The sequence below is a fragment of the Peromyscus californicus genome, unplaced genomic scaffold (genome assembly GCF_007827085.1).
Source record: "Peromyscus californicus insignis strain IS unplaced genomic scaffold, ASM782708v3 Scaffold_3__1_contigs__length_106647218, whole genome shotgun sequence".
Lineage (NCBI taxonomy): Eukaryota > Metazoa > Chordata > Mammalia > Rodentia > Cricetidae > Peromyscus > Peromyscus californicus.
The window spans coordinates 15,944,007-15,960,987 of record NW_026294551.1 but is presented as its reverse complement, the minus strand read 5'-3'; the positions used below and the strand labels follow the sequence as shown (position 1 = coordinate 15,960,987).

The 16,981-nt window shown below is 50.8% G+C and overlaps 1 protein-coding gene across 1 annotated transcript in view; it reads right to left on the bottom strand.

The window, feature by feature from the left end:
* The window catches only part of Pecam1 (platelet and endothelial cell adhesion molecule 1), a 97,181-nt gene that overhangs the window by 34,621 nt on the left and 45,579 nt on the right, over positions 1-16,981 (bottom strand). The window contains 6 exon segments of the mRNA XM_052757356.1: positions 1,851-2,126; positions 3,451-3,699; positions 7,368-7,643; positions 8,778-8,937; positions 8,940-9,083; positions 12,836-13,149. Coding sequence (XP_052613316.1) covers positions 1,851-2,126; positions 3,451-3,699; positions 7,368-7,643; positions 8,778-8,937; positions 8,940-9,083; positions 12,836-13,149 — 1,419 coding nt within the window.

Below are 16,981 nucleotides of genomic sequence, written 5' to 3'. Positions count from 1 at the left end.
CAGCTGTGCTGTTTCCAAAGCTGATTCTCCTCCCTTACCTTCTTTCTCCTTTACTACTGGTTTGGACAGTGAAATATGGACTTCCTGCAAAGCTGGCCCTCAGTCTTCCAACTCCACTCTGTTTAAAACATAACGCTTTGATTTATTTATTCCGTGCACAGGTGTGCGTGTGGCAGTCGGAGAACAATCTGTGAGACTCTCTCCTTCCACCACGTGGGGTCCCAGGGGATTGAACTCGGGTCATCGGGCTGGGCGGGCGTCTCAACCTGCTGAGCCATCTCGCCAGCCCTTCCATCTCCGCTCTTGGGGATTTCACCTCCACACTCAGCTTTTATTTCTGAGCATTGAAACCTAAATAGAAGCTTCCTGTCCAGACAGCTTCCCGGAACCTTGAGGCTCGCTTCCCACCTGGAGACTTAGAGAGCCAAATTCGCCATACCCCCTACTGTGCCCCCTTTCCTCAGCAGCGTTTTTAACCATTCAAATTCCGTGCGTATGTCATCGTCCCAGGCCACTAGTGACAATGGACTGGCCAGCAGACAGACATGGTCGCCTCTTGAGCACAAAGGGGGGTGAGAACTGAAGGAAGCCAAGCTTCAGGCCTGGGATGATAGGGTCCCACACAGGGACAGACAGCCTTTCCCACTGGGGAGCAAAAGGGATTAGTGGTGAATTGGTCTCAAGAGCCAGACTGCCTGGGATCAAATCCCGGGCTGACCACCCACCATGTAGTGACTTCACTGCAAATCCAAGGGTGAACTATGATGAACCTCATGTGCTGTTTTAATTATTACTAGGTTTAATTGGCTACAGTGCTTCACTCCGGGCTGGACACGTGAAGAGGGCTCAGTAAATGCTAGCCACTAACACTGACTCTGTTTAAACTCAGCTTCCTCATGGCCGTTTGCATTGACTTCTTAACATCTGGAGGTTGCAAGTCTCTGCTCCTCACCAACAGCCGAAAGCACAGCAACCAGGCTTACCTTCCCCAAACCCACTCTTACTGTGCCCATCTTCTCTCTCTTGTCCCCTGAGACTTGGGTCTTATGTAACCCCAGCTGGCCTTGATCTCACTATGTAGCCAAGGATACCCTTGAACTGCGGATCTTCTTGCCTCTAAGTGCTGGGCTTATAGGCCTGTCTACCTCGCTCACTGCCCCGTATTCTGTGGACAACTCTTGCCCACACCAGCACATGTAGACAGTATGTGTTTATAAATTGTGTGTTGACGACACAGAGTTGTTGAACAAACGTTGACAAAGGACAAGAGGAGGGAGGCTGGTTGAGCATCTCTCAACAGGGTTCAGAGCAAGGTAAGCAGTGCTACTTACTGCAGAGGCCACTCAAAGGCTCACGTCAGACACGGAGATAAAGAGATCCATCCCCAAGACCATGGTGAGAATCCCAGGCGATTGCCATGAACCAAGGGTCTAAAACTCTGCCTGCTGCAGGTTTCCTGTGGGACCCAGATGTTCTGCCCAGGTCAACAGCAGAAAAGAGTTCTGGCCTGCAGCTCTTGGGGGTGGCACTCTATTCACCCGAAAAGGCTCAAAAACCAAAAAAAAAAAAAAAAAAAAAAGCCCAAGTACACAACACCAGCAGTTCCTTAAGTCCAGCCACCTTCCCTTTTCAGGGGATTCAGCTGTCACTTGGAAGGTCAAAAGGGATTCCAATGGTCGTGCGAAGAGCCCCCAGATATTTCCCAGACCCACTTGCTGGGGCTTGGTTCTGCTTTGATCTGCTCTGTGGGATGCCCAAGTATCATCCCTGTTCCCCACAATCCCTAATTGGCTCCCGACCTTCCAGCCCGTTAAAACCCCTCTCTCGCTTCTCACAGCACAACAGCTTACCTATCACCTCGACCCTCAGGATCTCGCTGTGTAACTCAGGGTGGGAATGGCAATTATCCGCTCTGCACTGGTATTCCACATCTTTGGTGGGCGTATCTGTGAATGCTGCTGGGTCATTGGAGTTCATCATGAGATTCCGGAAGATGTTTGTGTCTTTCATAAGGTAGTAAGTGACAGGTGCTGTTCCATTTGTTGACTGGCAGCTGATGGTTATGGGACGTCCTTTTATGATCTCAGCCTTGGCATCATGAAAAATCCTAGGCTTAGAGAGCATTTCTAGAACAACAGAGAAAAACAATTCAAACAAAACAGAAACAACTCAGCCTTCCTTTTGCAGACTCTGGGTTTGACTTTCTCCATCAAGATCATGATTTCAAATGCCTGCCTGCCTGCCTTATTCATCTTTAAGGGGCTCCTATACGGCTGCCAGGCAATGCCTGTCTATGTATGTGCATTTGGTAACAAGGGAGAAAACAAGCTATTTTAGACAGATGGGGATGTAGCCCAGCATTAGAGCATTTGCCTAGCATGTGTAAGGTCTTGAGTTCAATTCCCAGCACGAAGGCAGTGGAGACAGGAAGCGATTTGTGAGTTTGAGGCCAGCCAGGGTTACATAGTGAGACCCTGTGTCAAAAGATCAAAAAAAAATTTCAATCTAATTTCTATAAGCAAAATAATGATATAAAAGTTGGGGGTGGTAGAGTACAATTATAATTCCACACCTGGGTGGGCAGGCAGGCAGGGAGATTGCAAGTTGAAGGCTAGCTTGGGCTACATAGTGTAACCCTGCCCTGTCTCAGAAGGAGGAGGGGAAGAAGAAGTGAGGGAGAATGAGGAGAGAGGAGGAGGAGGTGATGGGAGAACAGAGGGGTGGAAGAGCTAGGTGTGGTGGCACAGGCCCACCTGTGGGTCCTGCTTTTTTTGTTTTGGTTTTAGTTTTTCAGGACAGGGTTTCTCTGTGTAGCCCTGGCTGCCCTGGAACTCACTCTGTAGACCAGGCTGGCCTCGAACTCAGAGATCCTCTTCCCTCTGCCTCCTGTGTGCTGGGATTAAAGGTGTGCACCACCACCACCTAGTTTTTCTTTTTTCTTTCTTTCTTTCTTTCTTTCTTTCTTTCTTTCTTTCTTTCTTTCTTTCTTTCTTTCTCTCTCTCTCTCTCTCTCTCTCTCTCTCTCTTTCTCTTTCTTTCTTTCTTTTTTCCAAGACAGGGTTTCTCTGTGTGGTTTTGGTGTCTGTCCTGGATCTCGCTCTATAGACCAGGCTGGCCTCGAACTCACAGAGATCTGCTTGGCTCTGCCTCCCAAGTGCTGGGACTAAAGATGTGTGCCAACACTGCACATACAGAATGAATATGGAGGTCAGAGGACAACTGGTAGGAGTTGTTTCTCCACTTCAACTATGTGGGTCACAGGGATTGAACTCAGGTTGTCAGGGTTAACAGCAAGCATTTTTACCCATTAAGCCATTTTGTTGGCCCTTCCTGGAGTTCTCAACCTACCTGAATCTGGTCAGCCTTTGAGACCACACTGGGGACGGCTGGCCATTCACTCCTTGCCCCGACTCGACCATCGTGTATCTGAGGAGCTGGGGACACACTCACCGCACACTTGGATCTGTGTCGAGCCGCTCCTCTTGACCACTTGGCCCATGCCTGCGGTACAGCTGTACACCCCGCTGTCCCTCTCCTCAGCAATCTTGCTGAAATTCTGATTCAGAGACAAGACCATCCCCTCCTTCTGGATGGTGAAGTTGGCTGAAGGTGTGCCCGGGACAGAGCAAAACAGATCCAAAATGTTCCCTTGGTCCAGACGATTGGAGGAGAATTCCAGCTTGGGCTTGGGAAACAGCTCTGAAGAACATCAGGTGGGAAGGAGGGAGACGTGTCTGGTTACTACCTCAATCCACTGCCTGGAGACGCTTGCGGTCCAGCTCCTCTCAGCAGAATCAACTCCTATCAGTCTGCCAAACATCTTCCTCACCAGCCGCTCACATGCCCGATGGGCATGGCTTTAAAGAGCCAGGGCTTGGGGTTGGGGATTTAACTCAGTGGTAGAACACTTGCCTAGCAAGCGCAAGGCCCTGGGTTTGATCCTCAGCTCCGAAAAAGAGCCAGGGCTCACTCTGGACCTGAGGTCTCACTGCAGATGCTTCTTACATTTCCGTCTACGGGAATTCACTCATCCATTTGTTCATTCATTTATTGAGACAGGTCTCAAGTTGCCTAGGTTGACCTTGAACACCCAGTCCCCCTAGCTCCACCTCCCTGGTGTGGGGAGAACAGGTGTGCACCACTATGCCTGGCTTCCACGGGTATTGACTGTAGGGAAGACCCTTTGCTGGGCATTGGGGAGATAACAGTGCCTATGATACAGTCCAGCATCAAAGAACTTATACCTAGTGCTCAGTTCCGGAATAGTGTCTGCAGCAGAGCTCACAGAGAGGAAACTTAACTTCACCTTGGGGGAATTAAGGGACCAGTCCTGGAAGGAAGTTGTCCTAGGCGGTTGACTAGTGAGAAAGTATTTTAGACAGCATTTGAAAGTTCAATATGGCTGCCAAAGTCGGCCTGTTTGTATCTGAAGTCCTCAAAGGCAAAGCCTGCTAGCTCTCCATTCTTCCCCACCTCACCCCTGGAGACAAGGTTTCTCTGTAGCCCTGGCTATCCTAGAACTCACTCTGTAGACCAGGCTGGCCTTGAACTCACAGAGATCCACCTGCCTCTGCCTCCCTGAGTGCTGGGATTAAAAACATACACCACTACTGCCCGGTGCTCTCCATTCTTAATAACCAGCCCAGCATACAGAATGTGTCCAGTATATATGATGAATTGATAGTTTTTCTTCTCTAACAAAAGAATGTATACCTTATCAAGAGCACTTCAAATATTTGTCATTATCAATAAATCTACTCCAGGCATGATGGAGCACACCTTTGATCCCAGCACTCAAGAGGCAGAGGGAGGCAGATAGATCTCTGTGAGTTCTAGGCCAGCCTGGTCTACATAGGGAGTTCCCAGGGCTACATGATGGTAATGTCTCAAAAATAAACAAATAAATAAATAAATATCTAACTAAATTGCTAGCACGTGACTTCACACCCTACAACAGGAGGCTCTACTATGTCGTGCTAATCCCTCAATTGGCCAGTTGACAACCTGCCTACCTGGAAGACTGGGGACAGTGGCCGTGACCGCACGCTCGAAGCTTGACACTTAGGGGTTTGGAGGAAGTTATTGAATGAATGGATGAACTCGTGTATGAACAAAGACTTTCAATGGAGAACCGAGAAGAGCTGACCTTGTCCTTAGAAACACTATAACACACGGCTCAGCCCAGTCCTCCATCTAACAATAGTGCTACACTCCTATTGGGCTGTGAGTTAAGAATATAGCATTGAGTAGAAGAGTTAAGGTCTCTGCCCTCAGCAGCTAACACTCTAGTGGCTGAATACACACAGCAAACAAGATAAGGAAGGATATTTTTAGTGGTAAGTATTTTAGAGAAATGAAACCAGGTACAAGGGTTAGAAGTCTGAGAGAGCTGGGCAGCAGTGGTGCACGCCTTTAATCTCAGCACTCGGGAGGCAGAGCCAGGCAGATCTCCGTAAGTTCAAGGTCAGCCTGGTCTACAGAGTGAGATCCAGGACAGGCACCAAAACTACACAGAGAAAGCCTGTCTCAAAAAAAAAAAAAAAAAAAAGAAGAAGAAGAAGTCTGAGAGAGCTTTAAAACGCATTGGGTCGGCAATCTAACCAGGTCTAGGGAGTATCTCTTGTTCTGCCACTTGGGTGGCTTTGCAATCATGAGGCTAGTTGCTAACATTCCAATCTAAGTCTCCATATCATACAATGTGTCTCATGACACCTAGGATTGAGATGAGCATGAACTAAAAACCCATATAAACCCATCACATGGCATTCAACAGTGGGAGATTGTTACTGCTTTTCTTTAATAAACTATGCAGTTGGGCATGGTGGTGCATGCCTGGAATCCTAGTACTTAGACGGTGGAGGCAGAAGGATCAGGAGTTCAAGGCCAAACTGCATTACACGGTAAATTCAAGGCCAGCCTGGCTAGTATGAGATCTCATCTTTAAAAACTGGGGGGAAATGGTGAGATAGCTCAGTGGTTAAGAGCACTTACTGCTCTTACAGAGGATCTGGGTTTGGTTCCCAGCACACAATAAGGAGCTCACAACCACCTGTAACTCCAGTTCCAAGAGATCTGACATCCTCTGGCCTCAACATCACCTGAACACACATGCCATACATAAATATAAACAGACATACATAAGTTCTTTTTCAAAATCTTTTTGTTTGTTTGTTTGAGACAGGGTGTCACAATGTCGCTCTGGTTGTCCTGAAACTCATTATGTAGACCAGGCTGACCTCAAACCCATAGAGATCTGCCTGCCTCTTCCTCCCAAGTGCTGGGATTAAAGGTGTGTGCCACCATGCCCATTAAAAATCTTTAAGAAAAAGAGTTTGGGCTGGAGTGTGGGCTCAGCATTTAAGAGCACTGGCTACTTTTTTTTTTTTTTTTCTTTTTTGAGACAGGGTTTCTCTGTGTAGCTTTGAAGCCTTTCTTTCCTGGAACTCATTCTGTAGCCCAGGCTGGCCCCAAACTCACAGAGATCCACCTGCCTCTGCCTCCTGAGTGCTGGGATTAAAGGCGTGCGCCACCACCGCCCGGCCTAGCACTGGCTACTCTTGCAGAGGACCCAGGTTTGATGACCAGCACCCACACGGTAACTCACAACTCCAGCTCTAGGATGCCCTACACCCTCTTCTGGCCTTCATGGGCACCAAGCACACAAGTGGTGCACAGACTTGTAGGCAAAACATCCATCCGTACAAAATAAAATAAAAAGTTTAGGCCAGATGGTGGCAGCACATGCCTTTGATCCCAGCACTCGGGAGGCAGAGGCAGGGGCATCTCTGTGAGTTCGAGGCCAGCCTGGTCTACAGAGTGAGTTCCAAGACAGTCAAGACTACACAGAGAAACCCTGTCTCTGGGCGGGGGTGGGGGGGTGGGGGGGGAGTGGGGGGGTGGAGATGAGTTTGGCAGAGAGGAAAGCTATGTACCTATAGAGATAATAGCTAATACTCACTGAATGCAGACCACAGCTATCTCATTTAAACGTGACGTCCTACCATCCTATCCCATTGCATCTCACACAACTGAGGCAGGTTCAAGAGTTCAGCACAGAAGTAGTGAGCATATCAGGGTTGGGTCAGTGCCAGCGCCTGAACTCAGCCACCCACAACTGACTGCTGTACGCTAACTCTTTCCCACAAGCCCCAACACCCAGCCTAAACACACCCAAGACAACCAGGGGCAGAAAAGGCATCACTCCCATTGGCCACCCTGGATTGTTGTACAGGATCTCCCTAGGTAGCCCAGGTTAGCCTCGAACTCATGATTCTCCCGAACGCTGGCATTACGGACATGTGGAACTTCGCCCAGCCACAGTTGCCTCTTGAGCCCACCACTTGCCAGGCTTTCCTCAGCATCCCTACCTGTTATGTTGACCACGATGCTGCTGACCTTGGAGATGCGGCTAGACTCCACTTTGCAGGTATAACGGCCACTGTTCTCCACCATGGCCATGACTGAATAGACGGCCTCATTCTTCTCTTTGGAGGTGGCCACAATAGTCTTGCCCTTTTGGATTATGATTTCTGGATATTCCTGGACCAAGTGTGTCACTTGGACTGTGCACTTAATGTCCAGCTGGTCTCCTTCTATGATCACTCCAAGAGGCGTGACTTGAAACCTGGGAGTAGAGAAGGACTCTGCAAGAAAGTAGACGATAAGTCAGTTGGACTCAGGTTCAAACCTGGGAAGTTCCTACTCTTAATATTTGTGTGGGAAGAACTGTGTGTGTGTGTGTGTGTGTGTGTGTGTGTGTGTGTGTGTGTGTGTGTGTGTCAGTGGTGGGGGTGGGGTTTCCAGAGCATGTGTGTGTGTATGAAGGCCAAAAGTCTACCTCAGATATCATTTCTCAGACACTGGTATATCTTTTTTTTTTTTTTTTTCTTCTTAAAAAAAAACAACTATATATATCTGTGTACTACATGCATGCTTGCTGCCTATGAAGCCCAGAGGAGAACATCAGATGCCTGGAACTGGAGTTACAGATGGTTGTGAGCCACCACGTGAGTGCTAGGAATCCATCTCGGGTTCTTTGGAAGAGCAGTCAGTGTGCCTAACCACTGAACCATCCTCCAGCCCCATTTGCCGTGTTCTTTTGAAACAGGACCTCTCATTGGCTTGGAGCTTGATAACTAGTTTAAGCTGAGTAATCATGGAGTGTCAGGAGTCTGTCTGTCTCTGGCTCCCCAGGGCTGGGATTACGAGCGTGCACCACCATACTTTGTATGCATTTACTGACTGAGCTGTCTCCCAGTAAATGCGGTTCCTTGGCTCCTTCCCTCCCACTGCCCCCCTCCATGAATGGATTCAGGTTCTCCTAAATGCTAGTCCAGTGTTTTACCACTTAGCCGTATCTCCAGTTCTCTCTCTCATTTTTATTTTGAGAGAAGGTCTTACTAAATTGCCCAGACTGGCCTTGAACTTGTTCTACAGCTGAGACCAGCCTTGAACTTTCAATCCTCCTGCCTCCTGAGTAGCTGGGAATTACAGGCACCATCACACCCAGCTGCTGTTCTTCTCTCTCTGGCTTATTTCTTTTAATTAATTTTATTTATGTATTTGGCTCTGGGGAGAAAGCATCTCACAGCTGAGGGCTGATCTTGAACTCCGGACTCTCCTGCCTTTGCCAGCACTGGGATTACAGTCTGTGCTACCAGGTTTTTAATTCTGAGAACAGCCACCCCAAACGACGGCCCAGCTTCTCTGATTCTGGGCTCCTTTTTGCTACATGCAACCTGTCAACACAAAGACTGTAAGGAGATCAAGATTCTGACCCCGCACAGTAACGTATTCACTCCTGGTGGATTCTGAGGTCTGCAGTCGGATCCCGGACAAGATCCCAGCCTGACAGCGGAACACCAGCACGTGGTCCTGCTCCTCAATGGAGAAGTCCATCAGCACGAAATTCTGGGGCGACGTCTTCTGTCTCCTTTTGCTCTGACAATTTTTGTATCCAGTTCTACTTTTTCAATCTCAAAATAAATCGGTGGCTTTTCTTCTTTCACGGAACAATTGACGGTCACAACCCCACCTTCCGTCACCTCCTTTTTGTCCAGTGTCACGGTAGGGTTGGGCCACACCTTTGGAGAATGAGAAAATGCAGTTAGGATCAGGTGCTCCTAATGGCCCAGTCTCCTTTATCTGTCACGGTGGCTCATCAGCCGGGGGCCTTTTATTCCTGAACACTCACTCAGCTGCCCCAGGTAATCACTGGACATGTGTGTGCCTGGCACTGTACTGGGCACTTTAAAAATTTAATAGATTGGTGTTCCCGATGGTTTCCAATCCCCTTCCACAGGTGGTGCAATTAGATTCCCAACTGGTAGAGTTGGAAAAGAAAGAAGCCTGGTGTGGTGATGCACACCTTTCATCCCAGCTCTTGGGAGGCAGAGGCAGGCGGATCTCTGCGAGTTCGAGACCAGCTTGGTCTACAGAGTGAGTTTCAAGACAGCCAGGGCAACACAGAGAGACCCTGTCTCGAAAATTTTTATTTAAAAAGTCAGTATATAATAATATTACTACAGCTGATGTTTTAATTGTGTCTGTGTGTGTGGAGGTCACGGGCCAAGGTTGGGCATCCTCCTCAGTTGTCCCTCATCTTACTTTTAGAGATCTCTCATTGAACTTAGATCTCACCGATTCAACCAGGCTGGCTGACCAGTAAACCCCAGGGATCCTCCTGCCTGCCCCCCTCCCCCAGGGATCCTCCTGTCTGCCCCTCTTCCCCCCAGGGATCCTCCTGTCTGCTCCCTCCCCCCAGGGATCCTCCTGTCTGCCCCCTTCCCCCCAGGGATCCTCCTGTCTGCCCCCCTCCCCCAGGGATCCTCCTGTCTGCCCCCCTCCCCCAGGGATCCTCCTGTCTGCCCCCTTCCCCCCAGGGATCCTCCTGTCTGCCCCCCTCCCCCAGGGATCCTCCTGTCTGCCCCCTCCCCCAGGGATCCTCCTGGTCTGCCCCCATCCCCCCCAGGGATCCTGTCTGCCCCCCTCCCCCCAGGGATCCTCCTGTCTGCCCCCTCCCCCCAGGGATCCTCCTGTCTGCTCCCCTCTTCCCCCCAGGGATCCTCCTGTCTGCCCCCTCCCCCCAGGGATCCTCCTGTCTGCTCCCCTCTTCCCCCCAGGGATCCTCCTGTCTGCTCCCCTCTTCCCCCCAGGGATCCTCCTGTCTGCCCCCCTCCCCCCAGGGGTCCTCCCGTCTGCCCCCCTTCCCCCAGGGATCCTCCTGTCTGCCCCCTTCCCCAGGGGTCCTCCTGTCTGCCCTCTCCCCCCAGGGGTCCTCCTGTCTGCCCCCCCTCCCCCCAGGGATCCTCCTGTCTGCTCCCCTCTTCCCCCCAGGGATCCTCCTGTCTGCCCCCCTCCCCCCAGGGATCCTCCTGTCTGCCCCCCTCCCCTCAGGGATGCTCCTGTCTGCCCCCTCTTCCCCTCAGGGATCCTCCTGTCTGCCCCCTCCCCCAGGGATCCTCCTGTCTGCCCCCTCCCCCCAGGGGTCCTCCTGTCTGCCCCCTTCCCCCCAGGGATCCTCCTGTCTGCCCCCCCTCCCCTCAGGGATGCTCCTGTCTGCCCCCTCTTCCCCTCAGGGATCCTCCTGTCTGCCCCCTCCCCCCAGGGATCCTCCTTATCTGCCCCCCTCCCCCCCAGGGATCCTCCTGTCTGCCCCCCCTCCCCCAGGGATCCTCCTGTCTGCCCCCTCCCCCCAGGGATCCTCCTGTCTGCCCCCATCCCCCCAGGGATCCTGTCTGCCCCCCTCCCCCCAGGGATCCTCCTGTCTGCCCCCTCCTCCCCCCAGGGATCCTCCTGTCTGCTCCCCTCTTCCCCCCAGGGATCCTCCTGTCTGCCCCCTCCCCCCAGGGATCCTCCTGTCTGCTCCCCTCTTCCCCCCAGGGATCCTCCTGTCTGCTCCCCTCTTCCCCCCAGGGATCCTCCTGTCTGCCCCCCTCCCCCCAGGGGTCCTCCCGTCTGCCCCCTTCCCCCAGGGATCCTCCTGTCTGCCCCCCTTCCCCCAGGGGTCCTCCTGTCTGCCCTCTCCCCCCAGGGGTCCTCCTGTCTGCCCCCTCCCCCCAGGGATCCTCCTGTCTGCTCCCCTCTTCCCCCCAGGGATCCTCCTGTCTGCCCCCCTCCCCCCAGGGATCCTCCTGTCTGCCCCCCTCCCCTCAGGGATGCTCCTGTCTGCCTCCCTCTTCCCCTCAGGGATCCTCCTGTCTGCCCCCCTCCCCCAGGGATCCTCCTGTCTGCCCCCTCCCCCCAGGGGTCCTCCTGTCTGCCCCCTTCCCCCCAGGGATCCTCCTGTCTGCCCCCCTCCCCTCAGGGATGCTCCTGTCTGCCCCCCTCTTCCCCTCAGGGATCCTCCTGTCTGCCCCCTCCCCCCCAGGGATCCTCCTATCTGCCCCCCCCTCCCCCCAGGGATCCTCCTGTCTGCCCCCCTCTCCCCCCAGGGATCCTCCTGTCTGCCCCTATCCCCCCAAGGATCCTCCTGTCTGCCCCCATCCCCCCAGGGATGCTCCCGTCTGCCCCCACTTCCCCCAGGGATCCTCCTGTCTGCCCCCCCTTCCCCCAGGAATCCTCCCGTCTGCCCCCCCTCCCCCCAGGGATCCTCCTGTCTGCGTCCCACCCAGCTCCAGGATTACATGCCAGGCCTGGCTTTTCACGCGGGGTACTCGGGACTGCACACAGGTCTTCTGTCTGAGTAGAAAGCAGCTTTATTGACCAAGCCATCTTCCAGCTACTGTTATCATTTCCTGAATGCCTACTACTAGCCTGGTTCTTCACCCAGGATATAGAAAATAGGCCAAATGTAATCTCTCTTGAAATTTCATAGCCCCAAAAAGCAGATAGATGTGTGAGGAACAGTCATGAGTTTCACAACAGCTAAGACACAGTTTGGTAAATGCTGTTAGGTGATGTCATCCCAGGAGCACATTCACCCGGATTAAGGTGGCATAATATCACTAGGTGATACATCCCATGGGTCTACTATTGTCTGTGTTGTTCATCATCGACTGAAACACTGTACATCATACAGCTGTCCATGTGGTCCACCAGTGGGCTGGGGGCTGTGCACTCCACCCACATGACGCCTTTGACTAACCCCTCTCCATATCCCTGACGGGCTACCTGGTCACCTTCATTGCACTCAGGAGGACTCCAGAGTTTAATGGGGTTTTGGGTTTTGTGTTTTTGTTTTTGTTTTTTTCAAAACAGGGTTTCTCGGTGTAGTTTTGGTGCCTGTCCTGAATCTCACTTTGTAGGCCAGGCTGGCCTTGAACTCACAGAGATCCACCCCCCCTCTGCCTCCTGAGTAAAGGTGTGTGCCACCACACCAGACTCACAGTGGCATAGCACAGTGGCTTTCCTGAAAATAGACATTACTGAGGCCAGAGGGGCATAAAAGCTGGAAGCACTGGCACCCTAGGAGAAATCAACTCAGTTGAGAAAAACACTAGAGAAGTAACTCAGGAGCTGGGTGTGGGGGCATGTACCTGCAGGAGGCTGAGGCAGGAGGATTGTTCCTAGGTCTTAGTTTGAGGCCAGCCCAGGGGCTGTCGGGAGAGTGTGTTTCAGAAGGGGAGTGGGGAGAATAAAACAAGTCGTTGAGTAGAGTCCTGAGGAAGGAGGGGACAGTGTAGTCTGTGAGATAAGGAGGGGAAGGGTGTTCCCACAAGGGGGAACAGCATCCAAAGGCAAAAGTCAGAAACGCCCTCCTACAAGGGAAGCGTTTCCAAAGCCTACGTTTCCGGGATAGAAGAATGCCAGGTAGTGAGTGGGAGGGTGATGCAGGATGCAAAGGTAAGCCAGCGTGACTGTCCCTTCTCAGTTACTGTTCGTGTTGCCCACATACAAATCAATCCCAGGACTCACCATTCACCAACACCTGGTACTCGTGAGTGGTTTTCTCCTTGTTGTTCAGGATCACGGTGCATTTGTACCTCCCTGAGTGGAAGACCCGAGCCTGGGGAATAAAGAAGCTCTCTGTGTGCTCCCTGGAGGAGACGTTGTACACCAGCACATCATCCTTATAGAACAGCACCAGATGCTGGGGCCTGACTTTCGAGGTGGTGCTGATATCCACAAGGCACTTCAGGGTCAGGTTGTGCCCGTTCGATACCTCCCAGGCTGGCAGGCTTTCCATGTGGATGCTGTTAATGGTGAAAGCTAAAGGCAAAGCGGACATTGTTACCATAGAAACAGCATCATCCAGAGGTGGACACATGGATATACATACCACACACACACACACACACACAACACACAACACACACAAAAAAAACCACACACACACATACTATACACACACCACACACACATACACACCACACAAATACTCACCCCTTGTACACACACACACACACCACACAAAATAAGTCCTAAAAAAGAAAAAAAAAGAATTCATAGGCGGGCAGTGCTGGCTTACGCCTTTAATTCCAGCACTCAGGAGGCAGAGGCAGGTGAACCAATGTGAGTTTGAGGCCAGCCTGGGCTACAGAGCCAGTTCCCGGAGAGGCAGGGCTACACAAAGAAACTGTCTCAAAAACCAAACAAACAAACAAGAAAAGAAGTATAGGAGCGTGGCCAGAAAGCATGCAGTACAACGTGGTACCCAGTGGTTGCTTAAAAACAGTGACTCTCAGCCGGGCGGTGGTGGCGCACGCCTTTAATCCCAGCACTCGGGAGGCAGAGCCAGGCGGATCTCTGTGAGTTCGAGGCCAGCCTGGTCTCCAAAGCCAGTTCCAGGAAAGGCGCAAAGCTACACAGAGAAACCCTGTCTCGAAAAACCAAAAAAAAAAACAGTGACTCTCCACCTAAAGTCAGACAGGCCCAGGTCGCTCCAGACCTCGTGGGACCAGCAGGGCTCGAGCCGTCGCTTCGTTCTCTCCCTCTCCCGTTACCCGCCTCTACCCCTCCCCTCCTTTCCTTCCTCCTTTCCCCCTCTCGTCTCCCTCTTTTCTCCCCTTGTTACATTTAAAATGTTTTCTCTAGTAACTGCTTTCAAGACACTGTGGAAAAATACAGACCACATTACACAAAAGTAAGGTAGAGTACTGGTCAGATGTGGGGACTAACATGTAGAAACCCCAGCATTTGGAAGGCTGAGGCAGGAGGATTGCTATGAGCTCAAGGCCAGCCCAGATCCCATAGTGAGACTATGTCTCAAGTGAGACTGCATCTCAAGTAAAAATAAATAAATGAGAGCGAGAGCGAGAGCGAGAGCGAGAGCGAGAGAGAGAGAGAGAGAGAGAGAGAGAGAGAGCGAGAGAGCGAGAGAGAGAGCGAGAGAGAGAGAGAGAGAGAGAGAGAGAGAGAGAGAGAACAGTAGGATTAGAGCAAGTTCAAGGCCAGTCTAGGTTACATAGTGAGTTTCAGGCTTCAGGCAAGCCAGGGAAAAGCTAAAATCTTAAATAAGTGAATAAGTAAGTAAGTAAGTAAATAAATAAATACATGTATTGAGAGAGGCCTGGGCTGCAGTTCAGGGCGCCTGCCTAGCCCACACAATGGTCTGGGTTCAACCCCTCGTACCACTAATAAAAATGTGTAGGTATTGAGGCTGGAGTCAGAGCTCACAGAGAGTGTCCCTAGGCCATGAGTTCAGAAAGCACATTAGGGAATAAAAACAACATTTTAAAAAATGGTCATTACCCAAAATAGGTGTCTTTAATGAAAACTCCCTGTGCTGTGGCCAGCTGGTGTTTGCCGTTTAGTGGGTTCTGAGGTGTCACCAGATGGGGAAGACCTGAAACCACTTCTTTTTTTTTTTTTTTAAGTTGGAGTTTTATGTGGCCTATAATGTCTCTAGCTCATACAGCTAAAGATAACTGAATTTCTGATCCTCCTGCCTCCACCTCCTAAGGCAGTGGTTCTCAACCTTCCTAATGCTGCGACCCTTTAATACAGTTCCTCATGTCGTGGTGATCCCCAACCATAAAATTATTTTCGTTGCTACTTCATAACTGCAATTTTGCTGTTATGAATTGTAATGTAAATTCTGATATGATATGTGACCCCTGTGACATATCATTTGACCCCAGAGGGCCTGTGACCTACAGGTTGAGAACCACGGTCCTAAATGACGGGACTAAGGTGTGTGTCACTACACCAGGTTGACAGAGACATAGATGAAGGCAAAACACTCTCACACATAAAATAAATAAACCTCAAAAGAAATCGAGAGATGCCGGGCGGTGGTGGCGCACGCCTTTAATCCCAGCACTCGGGAGGCAGAGCCAGGCGGATGTCTGTGAGTTCGAGGCCAGCCTGGGCTACCAAGTGAGTTCCAGGACAGGCGCAAAGCTACACAGAGAAACCCTGTCTCGAAAAACCAAAAAAAAAAAAAAAAAAAAAAAAAAAAGAAATCAAGAGACAATTTTAAGAGAATTTAAAACGGAGCATAGTGGCTGGCTCACACTTGTAATCCTGCACGAGGAAACTGAGGCAGGAAGTTCCTTGTGGGTTCCAGGCATACATGCATACGTAAGGAAATTGAAACATAACTTCCTGGTTATGCCTCTGGCCTGTTTACACAGAGATAGCATGCCACACACCACACATAGGTTGACACCTTCAAGTCGGGCAGCTGACCAGGGTAAACCCAAAATATATGTGGCTAAGAGAAATTTGGAGACTAGATAAGGTGGTGGAAGATGTCCAGTACTGTGGTGGTTTGAAAATGGCCCCCATAGGCTCATGGGGAGTGGCACATTGGGAGGTGTGGCCTTGTTGGAATAGGTGTGGCTTCTTTGGAGGATGTGTGTCACTGGGGGTGGGCTTTGAGGTCTCAGATGCTCAAGCCAGGCCTGGTGGCTTCACTTTTTCTTCCTGCTGCCTGTGGATGCAGATGTAGAGCTCTCAGCTACCTCTGCAGTATCATGTCTACCTGAGTGTTGCCATGTTTCCCCTCATGATGATAACGGACTAAACCTCTGAATAGTAAGCCACCCCCAGGTAAATGTTTTCCTTCATAAGAGTTGCGGTGATCATGGTGTCTCATCACAGCAATAAAACTCTAAAATAGGCACAAAGAAGTTATGCCAGCCAAATAGGATCCCATGGCTTAAATAAGGCCCCCTAAAATTTCTATTCTTACCAGATTCCCTGGCGAGAGGAAAATATCCATAGGTCATGACTACCATGTCTGTTACATGATGGTCTACATCTCCATATTGTCACCAGGAAAGGTTGCCAGGAATAAGCATTCTTGGACCACCTTGCTATACCCATGGGTACTATGCCAGACAGATGGAGGGAAGGAACCTGGGCTGACTTCTGTTCCCTCGCCAGATTCACGCATTAAATCCTATTCTCCAGTCCTGTAGAATATGACTCTGTGTGGACCTCAGGCCGGTACTGAGGCCATTGCATTCAACTGAAATGAGGCCAGTCTGGCTACACACTAGATCCTACCTTTAAAAAGGAAGGAAGGAAAGAAAAGACAAAGAGAGAGAGAGGCAGTCATTCAGGACCAAGAGAGACCACAGAAGCCGGTCAACACAAGTCGACAGCCTCCTGAGGAGCAATACATTTCTCTTCAGTTCACCCAGTCTGTGGTGTTTGCTGGGTTAGCTTATGCAGACTAACACAGATGGAGCTACACATGGTGCCACACGCCCGTAAACGCAGCACTTAGGAGACTGAGGCAAGATTATTTGCTGTGGGATGTTCTGTATGACAAATGTATTGCTCTGATTGATTGGTAAATAAAACACTGATTGACCAGTAGTCAGGCAGGAGGAAGTATAGGCAGGACAAGGAGGAGAATAAAGCTGGGAAGTGGAAGGCTGAGTCAGAGACACTGCCAGCTGCCGCCATGACAAACAGCATGTGAAGACGCTGGTAAGCCATGAGCCACGTGGCAAGGTGTAGATTTATGGAAATGGATTAATTTAAGCTATAAGAACAGTTAGCAAGAAGCCTGCCACGGCCATACAGTTTGTAAGCAATATAAGTCTCTGTGTTTACTTGGTCGGGTCTGAGCGGCTGTGGGACTGGCAGG